Source organism: Anas platyrhynchos, chromosome 24, assembly GCF_047663525.1.
Source record: "Anas platyrhynchos isolate ZD024472 breed Pekin duck chromosome 24, IASCAAS_PekinDuck_T2T, whole genome shotgun sequence".
Classification (NCBI taxonomy): Eukaryota; Metazoa; Chordata; class Aves; order Anseriformes; family Anatidae; genus Anas; species Anas platyrhynchos.
In genome coordinates, this window is record NC_092610.1 from 138,962 (window position 1) to 159,649 (window position 20,688).

General features: G+C 42.7%; 1 protein-coding gene across 5 annotated transcripts in view; it reads right to left on the minus strand.

Moving 5' to 3' along the window:
• Positions 1–20,688, minus strand: part of LOC119713574 (low density lipoprotein receptor adapter protein 1) — a 65,036-nt gene that overhangs the window by 5,644 nt on the left and 38,704 nt on the right. For all 5 annotated transcript variants that reach the window (XM_072027445.1, XM_072027446.1, XM_072027447.1 and 2 more), the window contains 6 exons: positions 15,605–15,720; positions 13,071–13,151; positions 10,758–10,852; positions 6,361–6,484; positions 3,823–3,916; positions 120–235 (listed from right to left, as the gene is read on the minus strand). In XM_072027445.1, the coding sequence (XP_071883546.1) occupies positions 120–235; positions 3,823–3,916; positions 6,361–6,484; positions 10,758–10,852; positions 13,071–13,151; positions 15,605–15,720 (626 nt within the window). The remainder of the gene's footprint in view (positions 1–119; positions 236–3,822; positions 3,917–6,360; positions 6,485–10,757; positions 10,853–13,070; positions 13,152–15,604; positions 15,721–20,688) is intronic.

The following is a 20,688-nucleotide window of genomic DNA, read 5'->3' on the forward strand; positions in this document are numbered from 1 at the left end:
ATACTTAGTGGACAGGGTGAGGAGTGAATATTAGACTCAAAAATCTATAACACTTTTGCCTGAAACATTCTGATGAACAATGTTTCTAACCAAAAATAGAGTACGAGCCTGCTCCTTACCTCTAATGCATCATCATACATCTTTTTAGCTTCAGAGTCTTTCTTGTCTGACATCAGCCAAGATTTGATGAGATATTCATAAAAGCTGTCTCCAAGTCCTCCAATAGAGACATGGTCTATAGTGAGAAAGCCAAAAACAAGAACTCAGATTCGTGATATACAATGAGCACTTGCGTTACAAAGAGCAAACAACTATGTTCTATTTGATGTCTTTGTTCTTTCCTCTTCCTTTCCAGTTTCCAGGGGAGAGCTTGCTGCATTACTTTTCCAGAAACGAAGAAAGGTGGAAAGTGCAATCAGAAGAAAAATGTTCCGTCATTTTACAAAGCATTTTACAAGTTTAACAGAACTATTCAGATGTCTCATTTTGCAACACTTATTTATACTGCAACTTGAGGATGCTTCCTGCTTTGTGAAGTGATCATCATAAATCCCAGCCTCATAAACCAAATGCAGGTATCAATAGACCTCCATCTATGTGAAGCTGCTGGGTGCTTCCTCTCTGCCTCAGGAAAGGGAGAATGCATGTTGGATCAGACACAGCTGCCAGCAAGGAGCTGCCACAGAGACCTCTAGATTCTGTCATTTGTAGTCCTGGCTCACTGTGGAACGCCCTGCCATGGGGAAGGCTGAGGTTGTTGGTGTATTAAAATGATAGTGTCAGGTGCAAAGATGGTCACCGAATATTGTATTCTGGAGAGATCAGATTTTCCAGGCTACCTATTCAGAGTATGCAATGCAATGACCTTACGAGTGAGGATGTTAACAAATTAATTGTGAAATGGGCAGGACAGCTGCAGGTTTTTGCTGGGGGAGAACTGCTGGTTGGATTTATATATTTAAGCCATACCACGGTGGAAAAAGTAACATTAATTCCTTGAAGTAGTGAAGAACTCCCCCTTTTAGAAGAACAAGTCAAATTACCAACCACGGTCTGAAGAGTCTCTGTTAATTAACAGTGTTCACCTCTGTGTCTGTACACTTCCCCATTTTAAATGTAAGCAGATGTGGCACGGTTTTTGGAGTTACCTCTTCAGATTTTTATTTTTCCTTTCATTGTACATATATAATGTCCTCAGGTTTATTCTAAATGCTAAGTCCTACCAACAGGAGAGATCAACAGCCATGTATTTTCCTAATCATAAAATTGAATAATCCCGTGCAGTACATTTTACTGATCTATGGAACAATCCAGGGCAAAACAGTGAGATTAGACACATGAATTCAGGGGGAAAAAAAGAGCACAGACTATTTACAAACAACAGCTGCACAGCCTGTCTCTAAAGAAAAGGTCTGTGATCTTAAGTGTGCTATTCATAACGTCACCGAAGCAGAAGCTCTGGTATGTAATTGCTTTCCATATGGCAACAGCTTTGCCAGTGTTTGCCTCCTACGTACTTTGTACAAACAAATCTTTTATTCCAGCAGGGGACCGTGCTTTAATTTTCTAAAGGTAACAACTGCACTTAGAAGAGGCACAGCACTGCCTCTTCATTTAGAAGACCTGCTCATTCAGCCAGGTCAAAGATACACCTTTTAAGAAAATCACAGTAATTCCAAGAAAAACATCTTCCTGCAAACAGCTTTAATGAAAAGAGAGAAAATGAGAGCCTGGTACCTACAAGGAACATCTCTGTAGCAGGCAGCAGCTGCCTTCCTTCTTTAGTCCTTCCTAACCTATTTTGCAGCAGTAATATTGGAGGTGCAGAAGATGCTGAGTCTTTTCCCTAAATGGAATGCAGATTCAGACCACAACCATTACATTATGAACAACTGTTACAGGATTCTATGCCAGGAGTTGTCCTCATCATGTGAAAGCCTAGGAGAGAGAACATCTCTAGTCCTTTTGCATAAATCACTCTATCCCAGAACAAGTAATCAGAGACTGCTTTTAATAAGCTCTGAGCACCAACAACAGGCCCCTCTCTAGGTCAGCAAGGGATGGGAGCAGGTCAGTACAATGAAGTCAAATTTGGAGACATAAATAGAATTACTGGCAGAAGACATTAATAGTCACTATCAAGCTGACTATTTTAGCCATCTGAATTAAGAGCACAGCTCTTCGGTTTCCCAAAGATTCACTAATGAGCAGTTACGGCAACAGCAGATCTAAGAGACATACACTTCTCCTCTCAGCACCAATCAACAGGCAGAATTAATGCCTGTGTCTGGGAAAATGTGCAGTATGGCTACCAGCTGGGAATAACAAAAAGGAAGTAGCATCTCAGGGGTTTGGTCATTGACAGAAGATTAATTTTTCCAGTGGAACATATTGCAACAACTCTGCAGAGACAAATGTAGAGGGGAAGCTGAGCGGCTCACAAAGGAATTGGGATAACATGGAAGATCAGTTAATGGGACAAACATAGAAGCCTATTTTCTTTCTTCATGGCACCAAAGGACAGCTCTGGTTTAACGGGACAACTGCAGCCACCCAAGATGCTTTGTTGGGAAACTTTTCAAGACAAGCCCTGTCAATTAGCATTAGACATGCTGATCTGGCAGTTATAGATCAGGGATTGCTAACAGCTGGTGTGCTCTCACTGTCTCAGATGATGGCAGCCATGCAACTGCCTGTCACTTACAATCAGATACTCACAAATTACTCACAAATACTAGTTAGAAAGGTCTGGAGGGATCTGTGCAACATGACACAGGGACACCAAGTAATGCATGATCCAAAATCTGCTTAAACAATATAAAATGTAATCCACTGACAGGCTACAAAGAGCTTCAGAAAAAAAAAAAAAAAAAAAAAAAAAAGACTTCCCTTTGACAGAGAAACATTAAATCCAGCTAACCTCCCTCACGAAACCAAGCAAATCCTTAACAGAGTGGAAAGCTGTGGTCAGGGATCTGTGACAGACCAGAAGAAGCAGCCTTTCTCATGTAACTATCAGAGGGTAAGCCCCTTTGGTGGCACAAAAAGAGGAGTACAGTCTCTTCACTGGGTAAAGAAGTAGCTGTGTGTGTAAAGCAAGACAATAAATAATCTTTCACTGGGAACACTACCTCTACTATTTTCTTGCTCTTTCCAAGCTCTTTCCTAATTGTTTCTCCCTTTTCTATATCAGGGCACTAATTGTTTTAGTGCCAGTGTCTGCGTGGCCGGACAGTGCTGGGTTCCCAACAAAAGAAAAAGTATGTATACTTGTCTCACTGTTTTGCACCAAATTGCACAACAGAGCAGGTACCATGCTGACAGGTATACGAATGCACACAAGCAAATGCATTCCTAAATCTTCAGGGGATCTGAGCATATGCAAGCCTCTTCCAGTGGTTTCCTATTTGCTACCGCATTCTCAGGAACCAAGTCTCACAGGGCTTCTGCTCACAGTCATCCTGTGCAACTCCCAAGGAAGCCCACAGGCTAGGTGATGACTGCAGGATAAGATCTTAAAGAGATATGCTGATTTCTAGTATCTGTGTGATGAACCAGGTACCATGATCCTCCCCTGTGAAGGAAAGGCCTAGTTCTCTTTCTGGAGGTAAGACGCAGCTGGAAACAATGCTGATGGAGTAAGTGTATAATTACTATATTTCATCTTCCAAATCAGGTTGCATTATCTAATCACATTTATAACAGGCTTCCTGACAAGACATTTCCTTGGCTGGCTGCTCTGACAGTTACTATTTCTTCTTAAAGAATAATGTAAAGATTTAAATGCTACAGGTGGGACTCTGAATACAGACTGATACCTACGCTGCACCCAGTTCCCTGTCACTGGGCTGAGAAAGTTGGGATAAAGACCCTGTGGCTTCTCAACTCTGTTCAGGACTTTGCGGATGTTCATCACCTAGGAGAGATGAGAGATGAGAACTATGTTACTTATCTGCTGAAAAGAAACACCCGTTTTCACTGTCCCTGAGAACTCTAATTCATCAGTGCCAATCCGTGCCTGAACAAGCACAGCAGCCCTGCAACATTGTGAATCATCATGCAAGTGGAACTCAATGACATGGCTCTCCAGTGCGAGGTCTGTGATGGAGAGACCTTCCTGCTGGACTCCTCAGCACAATCTTTGTCCAGTTCTGTGGACTTCTAAAAATGATTCTAAAAATCCTGTAAGGCCCTAGTTCAGTAAGCAGCAGAAGCAGTTTCCCAATGCTGGTCCAGAAGAAATCCTAAGGATTTGGGATCTGGGTGGAAATGTATAGGATGCAGAGTGATTTTGTCATGATCCAAAGGGAAAGGAGTGGCAGGAATGCATGACTCACATAGTACTTCAATTCACCATGCGGTCACTTAACATGACGAATTTGCTCTTTTAATTTCAACAGACAGCTGCTTTAATGTGCTAGCACAGCCTTACCTATACTCTATAACCTCCCTTGGTTTCACCCCCATTAAATTCAACAGACCTTTCCCATAATGCATGAAAGTAAGTGGTAAGTAGTACACATATTCTACCATAACCTACAGCTAATAAACTCTAAATCTTTTATGAAATCAAATGATTTGTATGTAAAAGTTGGCTACAGACTTAAGATGGTATTTCCACGTAAGTCATCAGGCTGCATAATATTTAGTATGCCATGCTACTAAAATTCAGTAATGACATGTTTGAATAAAAGACACAGATGGACTTTATTCCTGCTAAAATCACACAAGTCCCAAGCTGCAAGTTAATGAGTTGATCTGCTTCTCTGAAATCATTTCGCACAGGATGGGCTGTTTGAGCCCTTATCATCCTGTTTTCTCTCTTAGAGGGTATCAAGATGAATGGGATATGTTTTCTGTGGCACACACCAGACATGGTCAGCTAATAGGAGTCCATCAGAAAAATTCAGCCTTTATCCCTCTACGGGCTTAACAGGCAAAGAAAATATGTTACACTGGGGTCAGTGGCTTGACTGGCTCAAAATGCCACAGTTTGAACCTGGAATATGGATGAAATTCTGGTTTTCAATGTTGCGTCTTCTTGTCCTTGTGTTTTCAGTGCTCATCTCTCCTTGTCCCCCCTCCATCATTTCTTTCCCATGCACTTTCTTTTCACACCCTGTCCTGGTCCCTCCACTGGTCTTTTCTCACCCACCCCCAACTCTCCTCTGATCAATTTGTCTTTATCACTGTTCTCAAGCATCTTTAGCTTGTCTCCTTTATTTCAAATCAACAATCTTTCTTTGTCTTGTCTACAGAATTTCCTAGGTTTCTAGCTTCCTTTCACACTCTGCTTTTCTCTCCTGACCACTCCTCTGTAGCATTCCTCTTGCTTTCCACACAGTCCATAATATTCTTCACTTTGCTTTCCAAGTTCCTTCCATCTCTTACTTCCTCTCTTCTCCATAAACTCTCTTCTTGATTCAGAACTGACAGACCTGCACTGGAAATACCCTAGAAATGGACCATTCTGAGGCTTTTACTGGCAATCCCAAAACCACTGTCTGTTGTCAACCCACTGTGGAACTCTGGATAGGCCTCATTTCTTTTAAGCTCATGGAGGTAGTTTGGATTCAACCTGGAACAAACTGTTGCCCTCAAAGGCCATTCTCAGGTATGTGCAGTGAAAGCTAATGACTAACTGGTATCCAATGGCATATTTACTAAATTGCTCTCACATGCACTACAAGATCACTTGTGGGGAAAAAAAAAAAAAAAAAAAAGCTCAAGGTAGTGTATAATATTAATAGATTTTCAGTTACAAGTTACATAGAAGGAATCCAATATGCCAACTGTCAGGACTGTCCTACACATAAAATCTCAGCAGAAATCTTGTTGGCTAGAGCATAATGAGCTAATGCTCGAGCATAATGGCTTTTTAGAGCAAAAAGGTCTGTGAGTACGAGGAACTGCTATTAGGATATAAGAATTAACAATTATATTCAGTTGAGATCCAACATACAGCTTTATTTTGGCTGTGCCCTTGTCTGAGTAAGTTTCTACTACAATGCCACACAACTGAGACACTGGGAAAAATGTTCCTATCTTCCCCACAAGTGATGGGAACATGCAGGTGAGGTTGCTACAGCAAATAAAAATGGCTGAAGAAAACATTGGAGTAGCTGCCCTCCAAAGCCAATTGGTCTGAAGTCGAGTGATCTACACACCCTGCAAGATACAGGTTTCTGGACCCATGTCCCACTCTGGAAGATTTCTCCTGTGTAAGTTGTACTAGTACTGAGGAGAGAGGACACTGCTGCCATGCTCTCTGCTGCAGGCAAACCAACGTGCTGCTTTGCTCCAGCCCTGCCCCCATGAGTATGAACGGACGATTTCATTAGTCAGTTGGGAAGTACTTGCCTTTTCCGCAAATACCGGGTTGCCAGAGAGCTCTGTGAGATGCAGGAATTCTAAGTGCAAGGTACCAAATTCTGCTAAGATGCTGCTTCCGGCAGATGCCCAACCCCAACTCCAACTCATGCCACTGCAAGGAGAGAAAAGGGAGCCTTCATTGCCACGAAAACACAGCCAACACCTGAGGTCACTCCCTGCCCCAGTGCAAACCGTGCTTTTGCTATGTGCATGCAATGCACATCAGGTGTCAACAAGGGCCATGTAAAGGACATATATAGATTTTTAGGACTCTACCAATACTAGTGGGGTGGAGCACTAGCTTTACAAAGGATTGTGTAGGATAGGACAAACAGACTGCACGTACTGGGAAACTGCATTTTTTGTGGGAAAGTAAGCCTTCCCAAAGAGCTTAAAGGAAACTTTGAAAGAACATTCACAAGCCGCACTATACAAGACACTTTGGGATAAAACACATCACTAAGTAGCCTCGACTGGACTTACATCTCAAACATCCCACAAAGCTGATATTTTACATAGAATCCAGACTGTCCCTAAGCACCTTGTTTCAACAAAATTTCATCTTCTTTAGTCATATACAACTCTGATATTCCCAACGTATGCTTGGTTTCAGGGGGATACAGCATACATCAACATCAGTGCTAGGAGAAAGTCGCCATTGGTCAAACCTGACTGTAGTAAAAAGCCACTGAGAACCTTAACATCTACACAGAACAAATCTAACTCTGAAAGTACCCTACCGGTACTCATCTTGCAAGAACAGGAAGGACAGAATAAAACTACAGAAACTGGCGAACAGTCTGAAGCAGCCAGCTTTACAAAGTGCCTCTGATCCTACTTTTGTGTATCATTTCTCACTTTGTTTTTTCCCCCTCTCACCCTGCCAAACCCATGCATGGATGGAGAGAAATCCTCCTTGGAGCAAAGGAAGAAACCAATTCTGGGGATGAGGAAGGCATCCCTTGTCCCTTTATCCTCAAAGTAAACCAAATAAAGGATATGGAAGGGCAGGGGCTCTTCCAAGCACTAACAGTGTCATTCACCTCCTTCCTGGATTTGCTTCTACATTCAACCATTTCCTTCTTGTAGACCACTGCTACAGATGACAGCTCTACACCTCTCTGAAATTTACACAGACAATAAGGTGACCTATGTCCTTAAGCCAAAATAGGCTCTGCAGGTTCTTGCTCAGGGAAGCTTGCCCAAACTATCTAAGTGATGTGGCTTTGATTTTCCTGTCTCTGCAAGTGTTGCTTCTGGTTGGTACTGATGAGGTAACAAATTTCCAGTGATGGGGAGAACACTAGATGGCGTCTGAAATCTTGTCTATGAAACCAGAAGTGTTTCTGTTGTTTACAGGAGGCTCAAACTAACAACCTTTCTGAGGGGAAAAATGCTTCCCCCTCCATGTGATGTATGGAAAGCCATCTCAAGTCCAGAGCTATTTGTTTCACCTCCAGACAAAAAGAGTCATGAGATAAGCAATATGTTCACTCTGTTTCAAATTGTTCAGTCACAGCCACACATCAGCCTTCCCTGCAAACTGTCAGGATGCTGTATCACCAGCTTTTCCATCGAAAACACTGTCTGCAGATAAAATGGGTACCCCAGTAACATCAAGCATTTATGGCTGAAACCCCTCTGTCCAGTCTGACCAGGTTAATGGTGGTATTAATATCACATTGGACATATCTGCTGAACCTGAAAGTAGCTGGACCTAGGATGGGTGTGCTAAACAATCCCATGGTGTTCTCATTTCTACAAAGAATCAATTTCTTCTTTATTTACTGCACTGGAGGGAGATGGTAGGAAATACAATCTCACAAAGCAGAAACAGGCTTCTGAGCTAGTTCAAATTAGTGTTTGGGAGCAGCCAACTGAGGCTGTATTTGTAGTGACGGGGGGTCACACAGCAGCTGACACGACTTTCCCCTGGGAACCTCTGTCCCACACATGCAGCAAGCCACTGCCTGCAAGGACCATGCTGACAAGCATCTAAGCTCTGAGTGACAAAACACAGTAAAACTCAGGAAAAACTGGTCTGGAGGAAACGGAGTGTCTGCACTTTGTCTTGGGGTTAAAGAGGAGCCTAAAATGACCCCTTGCAGGAAAACATTTTTCAGCATTACAGACTGAACAAACTGGATCTTCACACCTGCCCTATACTACAACATCTCAACACCTTTTAAAGGACCTTGGTCTTCTAGACACAGGAAAATGCCCAGAGCTCTATTCTCTTTATGCCCCTTTATGGGTCTTCATTAAACATTGTCCAGGGCAAGCTTGGACTGAATATGACTGTATCACCTCCTTCTCTCACAGAGATCCAAAGCAGTAAAACAGTGCCAAGTCAGAAAGACTAAGCAAGGAGGAGGATGAATAAGGTTCTGGAGACGCAGAGGTTTAGGGAAGCTGTGAAGGACAGCAGGGGCCAGTGACCTGGAACAGGAAGCGTCAGGAGAGAAATCACAATGTAACACACAGGCAGAGAGCACAAAGCATCAGCTTGAGAAGACAATGTACTCTAGGACCTGGCAAACAACATGGCAGTTAGACCAGCTGGATGGAAAACAAGCCTCTATGAGATATCATTCTGGAGCCTGTGTGAAAGCACTACAAGAGTACCACCGAGGAGGGGACACCTGCAAGGTAACCTGTTAAGAGAGAGAAGACCAGCTAGCTATGGGAAGAGGGGGACATGAGCTGTCTTTGTACTTGGGTCCTCAAAAATGTATACTCAGAATTGACTTAATGCCAGCATTTGTTTCACTGAATGCCATTCCTATCCACTCATAAAAGTTTATCTGCACCAAAAGCCTACACATGCTGGAAGACTGTCCTGCTTTTCAGTTGACAATTCCCTCTGGAATTAGCACAGCCTTGCAAAAGTAGCACTGGGGAGACAATTCCTCTTGCAAAACTTTCCTGGGTTTTGTTTCGGCCCCAGCATTTCGGTTAAACATCTGTTCTCACAGCATCACCTCTCTTCCTGTTGCTTCCAGTTCCACATGCTATCTCACACTGAATAACTCCCTTCCCCTTTGGGTTTACAGCATGTGGCTGTTCATCATGTTTCTGCACTAGTCAGACAACAGATTTAGCTCACATCATCTTTGCTTCTATATCAATTGACACTCCAAGCCCTCACAGCAGCTTCACAGCTGATGCCAGAGCTCAAGCCAGTAATATGGGTTCCAGGTTGGGGGTTCAGTTGTATTTTGATTTTCTTTGCCCTTAGACAAGGTCATCAGCAAAACATTTTGGGAATGTCTAGGCAGGCACAGTCTGTTTCCTTTGTCTTCACAAAGGGCAGGGGAGGGTTTTTAAAAGGTTAGTCTATGCCAAATCTTTATCAGCCACAGGAGAAGCAAACATCTCTTCTGTAAAAATACGATTAAAGTCTTGGTGGTGGCCTGAATTTTCACTGGGGTCACATGCAGATGAGACAACTCAAGGGTGACAGTGATATTTGAGCAATGGATCAGCATGAGTCAAACATGTGACAGCCTTGCACTTCACAGAGATGGGAACCAAACAGGAGATTTGGGCTAAGAGATGAATAATGATTTTCATGGCTGCTGCTCTGAGTTTTGCAAGAGGTGAGGATGAAAGGCTTTTGTCAACACACATTGCCTACTGTCTGCGTTTCAGCCAGCATGCAGCTTTTACCCAGGGGAATTTGTTAGTAGGCATCAAAAGGAGCCAACGAGCCCTTATTGGCAGGGAACACTGTCTACTGGAGAGAATCAGAGACTGGGAGTCCAGCCTGCAGGTTGGCTTCTCTTTGCCAAGTGACCTTCAACAAGCTATTTAATGCAGATGTCTTAAAGATCACCTCCAGCAACAGACTACCACCTATCCTACATGAAATATTGTGACTCTAATTGAAGGATACACACCTGCCTGAGTGCTGCCAGCACGGAGAAAACTATATGATCTGTATGTTCCTCCCTTTCTAGTAGCAAAACTGTCAGCCAGTCCCATCCAGTTCCTTTCCCAATTTCCCCAAACATGGAACACAGATAAATTCACATGTATTTAGTTGGGCACATTACAAAAAATATATATACAGGTCTCCATGTTATGTGCAGACTACAAATAACCTTTTAAAGAAAATGAGAGTGAAGGAAATGCTATTGCAGCAGGGAGCCCTGCCAACAGGTAGAGGAAGAAACTGCGGACAGTCCAAAATTAATAAAACACAGCTGGGTTTAATTTGAGTCTCCTGCAATCTCTGCCAAAGCACCTCTTGGTTTTGAGATGGCAAAACAAATGTCCTTGAAGAAGAGGGGAGCACCTCTGAGGAACTGCTGTTGTTCCTGCTTGGGTCCTGGTCTTTTACATTCAATGTTAAAATGATACGTTTGTAAGGACATGTGTCTTGCCTGCCCAGATTTATGACGCCACGTGGAATACCAGTGGGGGTGTTAAAAGCTGGCAGAAGTTTCTCTCCAAGTTCCAGAGCTTTACTCTTGAAGACCTGTTAAAAGAAGAAGAGAGGATCAATATTTGATGGACTGCTTGTGAATACTAGTCATGCTGGATTCTTTTAAATCCAGTTTTTCACACTCCTGATTATAAAAAAATGGAAGTATTGCACCATATGAATCTACCATTTCAGATATTCTGCTGCCATAGATCCACTGCACAACAGATCTGAACCAAAAGTCATAGTGAATTGTGGTGTCTGTATAAACGTCCTCTAAAAATCTATACTAAGCCAGACCCAAGGTCCCCGTCAAACCCTCAACCTGTATGTGAGTAGCCAGAGCTGTGGAGCTCACAGAACACCCCAAATACCTTAGCAGCAAATTTCAGTTATCTGAACTGAACAAAAGAGTACTCTTTTGAGACAAATTCTTACATTTTCCCAGTGTGCACACACAGGAGTGGTGAAATGACTGAATTAAAATCCAAAGAATCAGATTTACAACATGTCTTTTCCTAGATGGTGTTATGTACTGTAGCAAAAAAAAAAAAAAAAAAAAAAAAAAAAAAAAAAAAAAAAACCATGATTTCCAATAAACATTCTTTAACTTGTAACTAATTTACAGGAGGGATTCATGGTTTAATGGCTAAGCTGTTCCTTTTTCTAATCACAATGCCTGAGTTTTGAGCTTTCGAATCAAATTATAGCTTATGGTGGCTCGTAGCACAAAGCTGCCATACACAATTGTTCTGGGACAAACTGCTGCACGCACTAATTTTTGCTCCAGAGCTTAGACCTGATCAAGGGAAGCTTGCAGGTGACTTAAGAGATTAAGTGGAAGCCTTTTACTTCTATCTCCACTGTATCAGCCCAAGCTGTCATAGTAATTCTAAGAAAGCAGGAATTTATTGCTCCAAAACTGCAGCACTGAAGAAAGCTGAGATCTCCTGTGAGCTAGCAGGCCTTCGATGCACTTACAGGGAAGCAGGAATTTGATTCGGATGGGAAATCCAGGAGACAGAGACTTGCATTTTGCCTTTCAGCCTGGTGACATTGACTAGGTATATGACAGGCACTGTCCTGGCTGCTGTGTGTTGCTGCTGACTGCACTTCAAGAGGTCACTATTGGAGTTTTATGGTTTAATGTGGTTTCTTTTTGCTGTTGATCTGAAGCCTGTTGAAGTTGTCACTGAGAGGCCCTGAGTAGAGGCACTGAGTCTTTGAAAGTTTTCCCTGGTGGGGTAAGGTAGAAGTCATTCTAAAGGTAGAAGTTATTCCTGGAACTCATTTAAAATGCAACTAAAGTAACAGAGCAGCTCCCGTGTGTGACTCCACGGTGCCACCATGCAGTGATGAGCCATCCAGTGCTATTATGTTGGACAGCACCGAGCCATGGACAGTGTATGGCACAAGAGGTAAATTTATATAAAAGCCATTCTTACAGTTCCTTCACTCACAAAACTCCTCCTTGAAACAGACTTTCTGCTTGCCTAAGGCTTCTAGGACAAACAAATAATCTCCTGATCTCTCTATAGCCAACTATAAAATTCCAGTTCAGCCATATTATAAAACAGATTATGGCATTAAGCTTTGGCCTCTACAGGGCTGGAGAGAAAGAAGGGAAGTGGCAGTAAATGACTCCTGTTTCACGCAGAATTGCTGAAGGATGGGAGCATCCACTGAATGGCTGCTTCACCATTCTACAAGAGGTGCTGTGACCCCCTAAGACATGTGCTCCTGTCCCTACTAGGCCAACGGACAATTTGTGGAGCTATATCACTTTGGCATGTGAGCTGGCAAGATACAGGTACTCTACATGGCAGTTTGACAACCCCTTCCTTCCTTGTGCCCCACGGCACTTTATCTTACAAGCTACTGCAACAGAGAGACTGTCCAGACAGAGTTTGGAGCAAGGGCTACTAACCAGTTGCCCTCCTTAGTCTGAGGCAGAACCTGGAGTGATGTTTGATGAAATACTGCCAAAGTTTAGAATGCAAAGGAACAAATGCAAAGATCACTGCACGTGGCATTTCACTGGGGAGCAATGCGTCCAAGTGAAAACATATGTTGCTAGAATTGCCCACACAAGAAAAATCTGTGCAAGTGAGCCAGGCATGGTCTATGCAAGGTAATTATGTGAGGCAGTTAAAAGAACATTAGTAGCATTTCAATACACATACAAATTATAGATTTAGACTGTAGTTGTATAGGCTGATGGGATACTCTGATACACAGAGAAAAGTTGCTGGAAAATGCTGCTGAAGCAAACCTCTTCTCCAGTTAAGTAGTACGCCGCCAACAGTCCTCCAATATAGCGGATGTTCACCTCAAACAAGGATGCTTCTCCATTCTGAAAACACAAAATGATATAATTGACTGCAAAGTCTGCGCACACAAATGGCAGCTAAGGCAAACAGATTGTAGGCAGATGCTGAAGTCTCCCAGTTCTCACTAACACTGTAACACACTTCTTCATCTAAGATCTCAAAGCACCTTATTTGCTTTACAGTGACAGGTGGAGCATGAAGGGAAGAGAAATATTGAAATTGCCCATTTATCAGAAGCTAATGATACGTAAATCAGTTAGGGCAGGTGTACTGTCCATCACTTCAACCCTGTCTTGGGTTACACTTTGCAAAGATCTGTGAGTTAGGTTAGCAGAAAAAATGCCCTCTGAAAAGTTTTATTTAAAGAAAAAATGGTACAGCCACATGGAAAAAATATTTTCTCCATTTTTTGTGAAGAGATCACTGCATTAGACAGATGAAATGCACTTCCTGCGTGAGGTACTTCCTGTCATTCAAAGACTCACCCTAGTTTGCAGGAACAGAAATGACCACAGTCTGATGTATGTCATAGGCATGTTTATGAAGAAACAAACTGCATGATATATGTGTGCCCCACCAACAGAGATAGCAGACACAGATGAATATGGCTCATTGAATCACTCAAGAACACACTCACCTGGAAATCATTTTGCTCTGCCTACTCAGCTGATGATCAGCAAATGTCAAAATGAGTGCATTGAAAATGTGCTGGTGAATCTGTCTGATAAATGATTCCTACCCTCATGCAAATGCATAAAGGCACAAAACAGAAAGATCTTCCACCAACACAACACCTTCAGTGAGCAGGGGAAAGTAGACCTGAACCTCTGCACTAGCCTCTCATTTCCAAATATCTGCAGGTTTCAAATCAGAGCAAATCCTTTATTGAGATAATGACTGAAATAGCATTAGGCAGAGCAGAGCATCCAGTTCCAAACAGATCTTGCGCATCTTGGGAGTTCCTGCCTCACTCTTCCGGACTGTCAGAGTCTTTTGTACAAAGCCATTTTTAAATTCATTTCCCCTCTTTTCTCCCTCTGCTGTGCATTCTAACACCACCTATCAATCCATAGCATTCATTCTTGTCTATGCAGATCAATCTATTCTGCAGGCCAAGATTAAAAGCTTTTATGAAATCCAAATAAATTAATTTCCCAGTTGATTTTGTCCCTTGTTTATCAATTCAGTAATGTGCTGCAAGCATTCAGCAAGTTTATCAGAGGTGGTCTTCCTTTTACGAATACATGAGTGCTAGCCATGCACTCCCAAATGATGTTTTTCCACAAAGGTAACTGCATTCATTTCTCTCATGAGGAGAACCATTTTTCATGACAGACAAGTAGGCTGGCATTACAAAATAAAAGTTTGAACTGCACTTTGATTTTAACATTCTCTGTACACCACTGATGTGATCCCATCTGCTCTCCCACAAATTACCAAGCCAAAAGGCTTGGGTTGGACGGGATCTTGAAGATCATTTACCTCCAACACATCCCACTAGACCAGGTTTCCCAAAGCTCGATCCAACTTGGCCTTGAACATTTCCAGGGATGGGGCAGACAACACTTTGATGGATGTCCTGTTCCACTGCTTCACCACCCTCATAAGCAAGAATTTCTTCTTCAAACCTAATCTGGATCTACCACATTTCAGTTTAAAGTCATTACCTCTTGTCCTATCACTACACTCCCTGACAAAGATTCCCTCTCATGCTTTCTTACAAGCCTCTATGTACTGACAGGGACAGCATCCTTCATTTGATAGCACTGCAAAGGATGTATTGTCCCAGAGTCCCATCAAATCTAACAGATTTTCCTCTAAGAAAAAGTAGCTAGGAAAGCTTCAAGGACCACAGAGAATGACCATCTTCAGCCATTTTCAGAGATGATGCCCTTCCTTTCAAAGCTAGGCTCAATATGTGCTCCCACTTTGCTCTCAAGGCACTACATTTCCACTGCACAAGCCTCAGCAACGGCTTTGCATACCAGCAAAGGACCCAGTGAAGGAGACCAGTGTTTTTAATCTTAACCTACAGCATGTAAAAAGAAAACTTGCTTTATCTTAGACAGACATTTTACCAAGATGAAGCAGAACTTGTTCTTTCATGAAAAGAAATTCTACAGAGTATCCTATAAGTACAGATGTTGTACAGCCGAGACCAGAATACAAAAACAAAATATTAAACACCGAATTTCATTTTCAGTCAGACATTGAGTTTGATCCAGTGATCCCTGCCTGGAAGCCTTTGCTACATATAGGGAGAAGATTGGGCGAATCATCGCAGCAGTCCCTTTGGCCTTAAAAAACACATAAATTAATAAATTAAAAAAATCTGTGAGTTGAGTGTTTCTTCCCCTGCATTCTTCAGATGTCCCCTCCTCAAATGGTTCTTAGAGAAGGCTCTGTAACTAGAACTGGCAAAACACGCACTAAGCATTTCTCTGATACAGACAGACATTGCCAGAAATTGACTTACCACATTCAAGTCAAAGCTCTTCTCCACCCATTTTTTTGCTTCTTGGAATTCCTCCTCAAGTTCCATGATGTACAGAGTATCTAAGGCATCTACCACTGTAGCTCCTCGAAGACCTCCTGCAAACAGAAAAGTGTGATGAAGCCCCATTTGTGCAGTCTTTTTTACCTCTAAATAAATCTGCAGGAGCTGAGACAGGCAGCAGCTTCCAGTCCCAGTAGCGGGGATTTCTGGATGGGATCCAGACTAGCCACTTTTTCTGATTCTTTTGACAGGACTAGTGAGCTCCACTACCCAAAATATGTTGCTTTGGAGAGGCACAATTTTCAAAGGCCTGATAATGTTCAGAAAAAATACTCCCGAAGAACAGCTCAAGGTCTGCACGTTAGAACACCAGTCATGACTGCAATCCTTGGCCTTGTTTTTCAGTTCTTATCTTGGCCAAAATGTTTACACAATTGCACCCCTAATCTTTGTTCATCTGCAAACCCAAATTCAGCCTCTTTCTAACCCAGTTACAAGCATAAGCCTCTTCTGATGGAAAATAATTTTATTTTCATTGTGCAAGAGCATCTAAGAAAGCACTTTGATCAATTCTCTCCTGATGTAGTGCTTGTTATCTAGGCCACAAAGTACTTTTGCTCCAACTCATGATCCAGGCTTTCCTATTGCCAGCATACACACAGCACAGCCTCAGCTGGCAGCAAAGAGACCAGAAACTAATCTTAATGAATCATAAACAGAGAGTGGGTGACTCTGGGGATGGCTCCCTTCCTTTGGCTAGCAAAACAAAGAGTCCCTGTGAGCATGCCCACCGCTCTCCAGCTGATGGCAATGGGACACATGCAGACTAAGCAAATACCAACCAAGTATTTGGACCTACTATGTCATCCATGTAAACAAAATGTATGCCAAGCTTTGTCTTATGCAAATACTGTAAGAGAGATTTCAATGAGACAGAATGACATGACGTGCACGCTGAGAAAACTATACGGGGTATACAAAGAGTCTCGGAGCAGTTAAGAGCAAATGAAACCAGAGATATTAACAACTCTGGGTTTGGAATATCCCAGTGCCAAACTTTTATTTCTATTAGGGTTCACTAAGAATATTCCTAGCACTAGAAAGCCAAGGGTACAAAGCACACCATGACTCAAGACCCTCTGTGTTTTCCTAAGACATCCTTCTATTCGGCTCAAGTCAGTTCCTTCTTCTATCTGACTTGAAAATACCACCCCAAATTTTCCAAGCTTTCCCAGCCTTCTATTGTATGCGCAGAGTGAGTTGGCACTTTTGTAATACCTTCAGTGTTACTTCAATTGTAGTTCTGCTTAAGAGAGAAAAACCTAGCTGGATGTGCTGTCAAGGAACTACAGCAGAGGAGAGAAGAAGGCAAAGGTGAGTCATGTGTTATGAACTTTAAGACTTTGGCCTTTTCTTATTAAGAAAAAAATGTGACTGTCTGATGTACACAATACCCTTACCCCACAGAAGTGCTCAGATCCACCAATTTCTTGTAGGGCTCATGTATGCTTTCAGCACTCATCTCCCATAAGAAAGATATCCTGCCTTATTTTGTTGATGTTACAAGACTGCAGTTTTTACTTTTCAGCCAGTCAGCACATCATCACTTTAACAAAAACCCAACCAAGACTTTACTGCTCAGCTACAGATTCCTGGCTTTCAGATGCTGTCTGCATCAAAAACAGGGACTGTGGAAAAGAGATGAAGACAGTCTCTAGAAATCCATTTATTCCTAACAGGCTTGCAGAATGTTCATCTAACTGAAGCTACCTCTCAAAGTGCAACAGATGGAATCAAATAGCCACTAGATCAACTGGTGTGTTCTAAAAACAGCCAAGCTGAGGTTTGTACAGCATGTTTTCCAAAAGCAGTGACCATGAAAAACAACATTTCTGCAGTCAGAGCTGTTTTTATCAACTTTAATGATTCTTCAATATTAATGATCATGTAACTTTTTATACACTTTCCTATTAGCAAGGAAAAATACACCAGTTCAGAGTAACACAGACAAGCAAAATATTTTTAAAAAAGGAAGAAGTGCCTGAGGCACAGCCCATTACTGTGATATTCTGAGAGTAACACTAACGGGGTTGATTTAATTTGATGATATAATCCACAAAGCCTTTCAGAATCTGCAGAGAGACAATGAAAAAAGTTGCATCTTCTAACTGAAACAAAGACAAAGAGACAATAAAGTTACAATTTTCTGGAATGATTAATTGAAATGAAAATTAGTGCCTGAATTTATAGAGCCTTTTACACTTTTAACAAGTCAGGCCTTTAAATACATGAAAGGCACCAGAGGATTAGGAACATGCTTGAATCTTCATTAAGGCATACAGCTCAGAGTTGCTCAGCTTTCCTCCTCTGTATTTGATAAGGTGGGGGCAAACCATGCTTCCTTGCTGGCTTGTCTTTGTATCGTTTCAAAATTTGTTTTAAACATTCCCCTAAACACTCTTTATCTGAAGAACTGCAAGTTGTTTCATACATCGGTTTTGTCACAGGTTCCTTTCTTCTGTACCAGCTTTGAAACAATTGCACATCTGACTTTTTTTTTTTTTTTCCTGCAGCTAAGGTCTATAGCAACAGCAAAAGCTACAGTGTCACCTTCAGCTACCCATGAGAAGATACAAAGGAACCTCCCTGCCCTCCACAGCCATGCAGAGAGCAAACCAGGCACCAAGACTTTGCTGCTGTGTCCCTGTCACATGCCAGCACAGAGAGGACATCTAAGACTCACAGATTCATAGAATGGCTTGGTTTGGAAGGAACCTCGACGACCATCTAACTCCAACCCCCCTGCCATGAGCAGGGACGCCACCCACTAGTTCAGGTTGGCCAAGGCCCCATCCAGCCTGGCCTTGAACACCTCCAGGGATGGGGCATGCACAGCTTCTGTGGGCGACCTGTTCCAGTGCCTCACTACCCTTATAGTGAAGAATTTCCTCCTAATGTCTAGTCTAAGTCTATCCTCGTTTAGTTGAAGAGCATTCCCCCTTGTCCTATCATTATCTACCCGAGTAAAGAGTCCTCTGTCTTTTTTAAAAGACCTCTTCAAGTATTGAAAGGTTGCAAAGAGGTCTCCCCCAGAGAATTCTTTTCTCTAGGCTGAACATCCCCAGCCCTCTCAGCCTCACAAAAAGACCCGGACCTTCCTGTACACACTGATTATTCTTTGCTACAACAGAATCTCCATCCCTTTCAGGTTTCTGCTTGGACTTTGTTTCATTGGATCATGACAGAGCTGGTGACACAACCTCCAGTGGTGATGATTACATTCAGCTGTCGAAAGATGGTGCTATACACATCCCAGCATGGTTACTAGAACACAGCCATTTATAAAGATAGTGATATTTGCCCATTATTTTGTGAGATGTAAAAAAAGAAACACCCTTCCAGGTCTATGCATTGTAATGTGATGGATATAATCAAAGGGAAAGCAGCTTCAACAGGAAAAGGAATCAAAACCCACTCTGCCACTTTTGGCTTTTGCTGACACTTCCCTCTCTAAATTACTGGTTTCAGCTTCATTGAAATCCTCAGACAAAAACCTTCTGAAAGTGTCTGAACAACTCCGCGTCTGAATTTTTTCCTGTTTCCACAAATCTAAGACCCTGCGTGCTAACAAATTTCCTCCACTGATCCTGCTGCAAAATTGGCCTGGAGTGGAGCTAAACCTTGCTGGCAAGAGGCAAGGTCACTTCTTAGCTGATGGCCAGAATGGATGGTGTGTCTACTGGACACCACTCTGAGATCCTCTCCAGCTCCTATACTGCCCCATAAGAGTGCACAACCATTCTGACTAGGAAAAGGAACCCTCTGCTGGAACCAGGGAGAAAAACTGGGACCTCAGGCAGAACACAGTGATGCTTGTCTAGAGACCATGGCATTTTTAACTGATGGACTTCATGGCAGCTCTTGTGAGAGCAAGCATCGGGGTCTCTGCCAGATGTTTCATGTGAGGGAACGCAGCACACCAGATGCAACAGCTCATGGCAGTAATCACCCCTCACACTGAAGGAGGCCCTGTACCACCCTATCCTAAGTCACAAGTGTATTTGCTCTTTTGTGCATTAGAAGAATGGAGACATCCATACAGGCAACAAGGCTGCTCTGTTCCTACTTCCACCCACACAGGGCAACTGTCATCCTCCTGCTCACTTGTGAGTGCTGCCACAGAAATCACTAACAAATGTTACATTAATTAACATAATGCTTGTGAAAGGTGCTGAATGGAGTGCACCACAGAGAGGAGAATGCATTGTACACACACTGAAACACCCACAGCCTCCGTGGGAATGTGCTTTAATGTCAGTCTGAAGGAACAAGAACATTCAAGTGACACTATCTTAGTGGGGCCTTCAGTGGAATTGATGTCAATTCTGTCTCTAAAAACCACAGATAAAGCCCACAGTGGCTCATTCTAGTCTGAATTAAATCAGCTGCGTGGAACATCTCACGATCCTCTGTTCCCCTTCTATCCCCTTCTGATGCCTTATAGCTTGGGTGTTTGTTAAAGCCACTTACAGCAAGAGTTTGCAAGACAAAGCACATCTCCAAAGGACTCGCTATGAAGTTTAACGTGTGCTCACTGGACCAGAAGGGAAATATTCTGGAAGTCATATATCAGCCTCAACAACTTAAGAAACTAACACATACAGAAGTCTGCCATGCCACTGCAGCACTGACTCAAAGCCAGGTTCCTCCCTGCAGCGAGGGACAGCCGTCGTGGAACACAGCTGCGCACAGGGAAGGGCAGCCGAGAAGGGTGGGCACTGCAGCCTGAGGCTCCTCTGACCCCAACAAAGAGATTTGTATTGATTAAAAATGAGCCTATGAGCTATGGCCAAGAAGCAACAGATGTGTGGTCCCCATCACATGCTGAACAAGGACTGTAAGGGGTAAAAAGCTCCAACTCAGGCAAGTAGGGAACCTGCAAGTAATCAGATGGGTCCCTTGGCACATGTACAAGCTACACACATTTTCACGTCCTCCCCTACAGGGTCCCAGCAAACCAGTGTGTAGACAAAAAAAAGCAACAACTTTCTTCTCAGTGTATG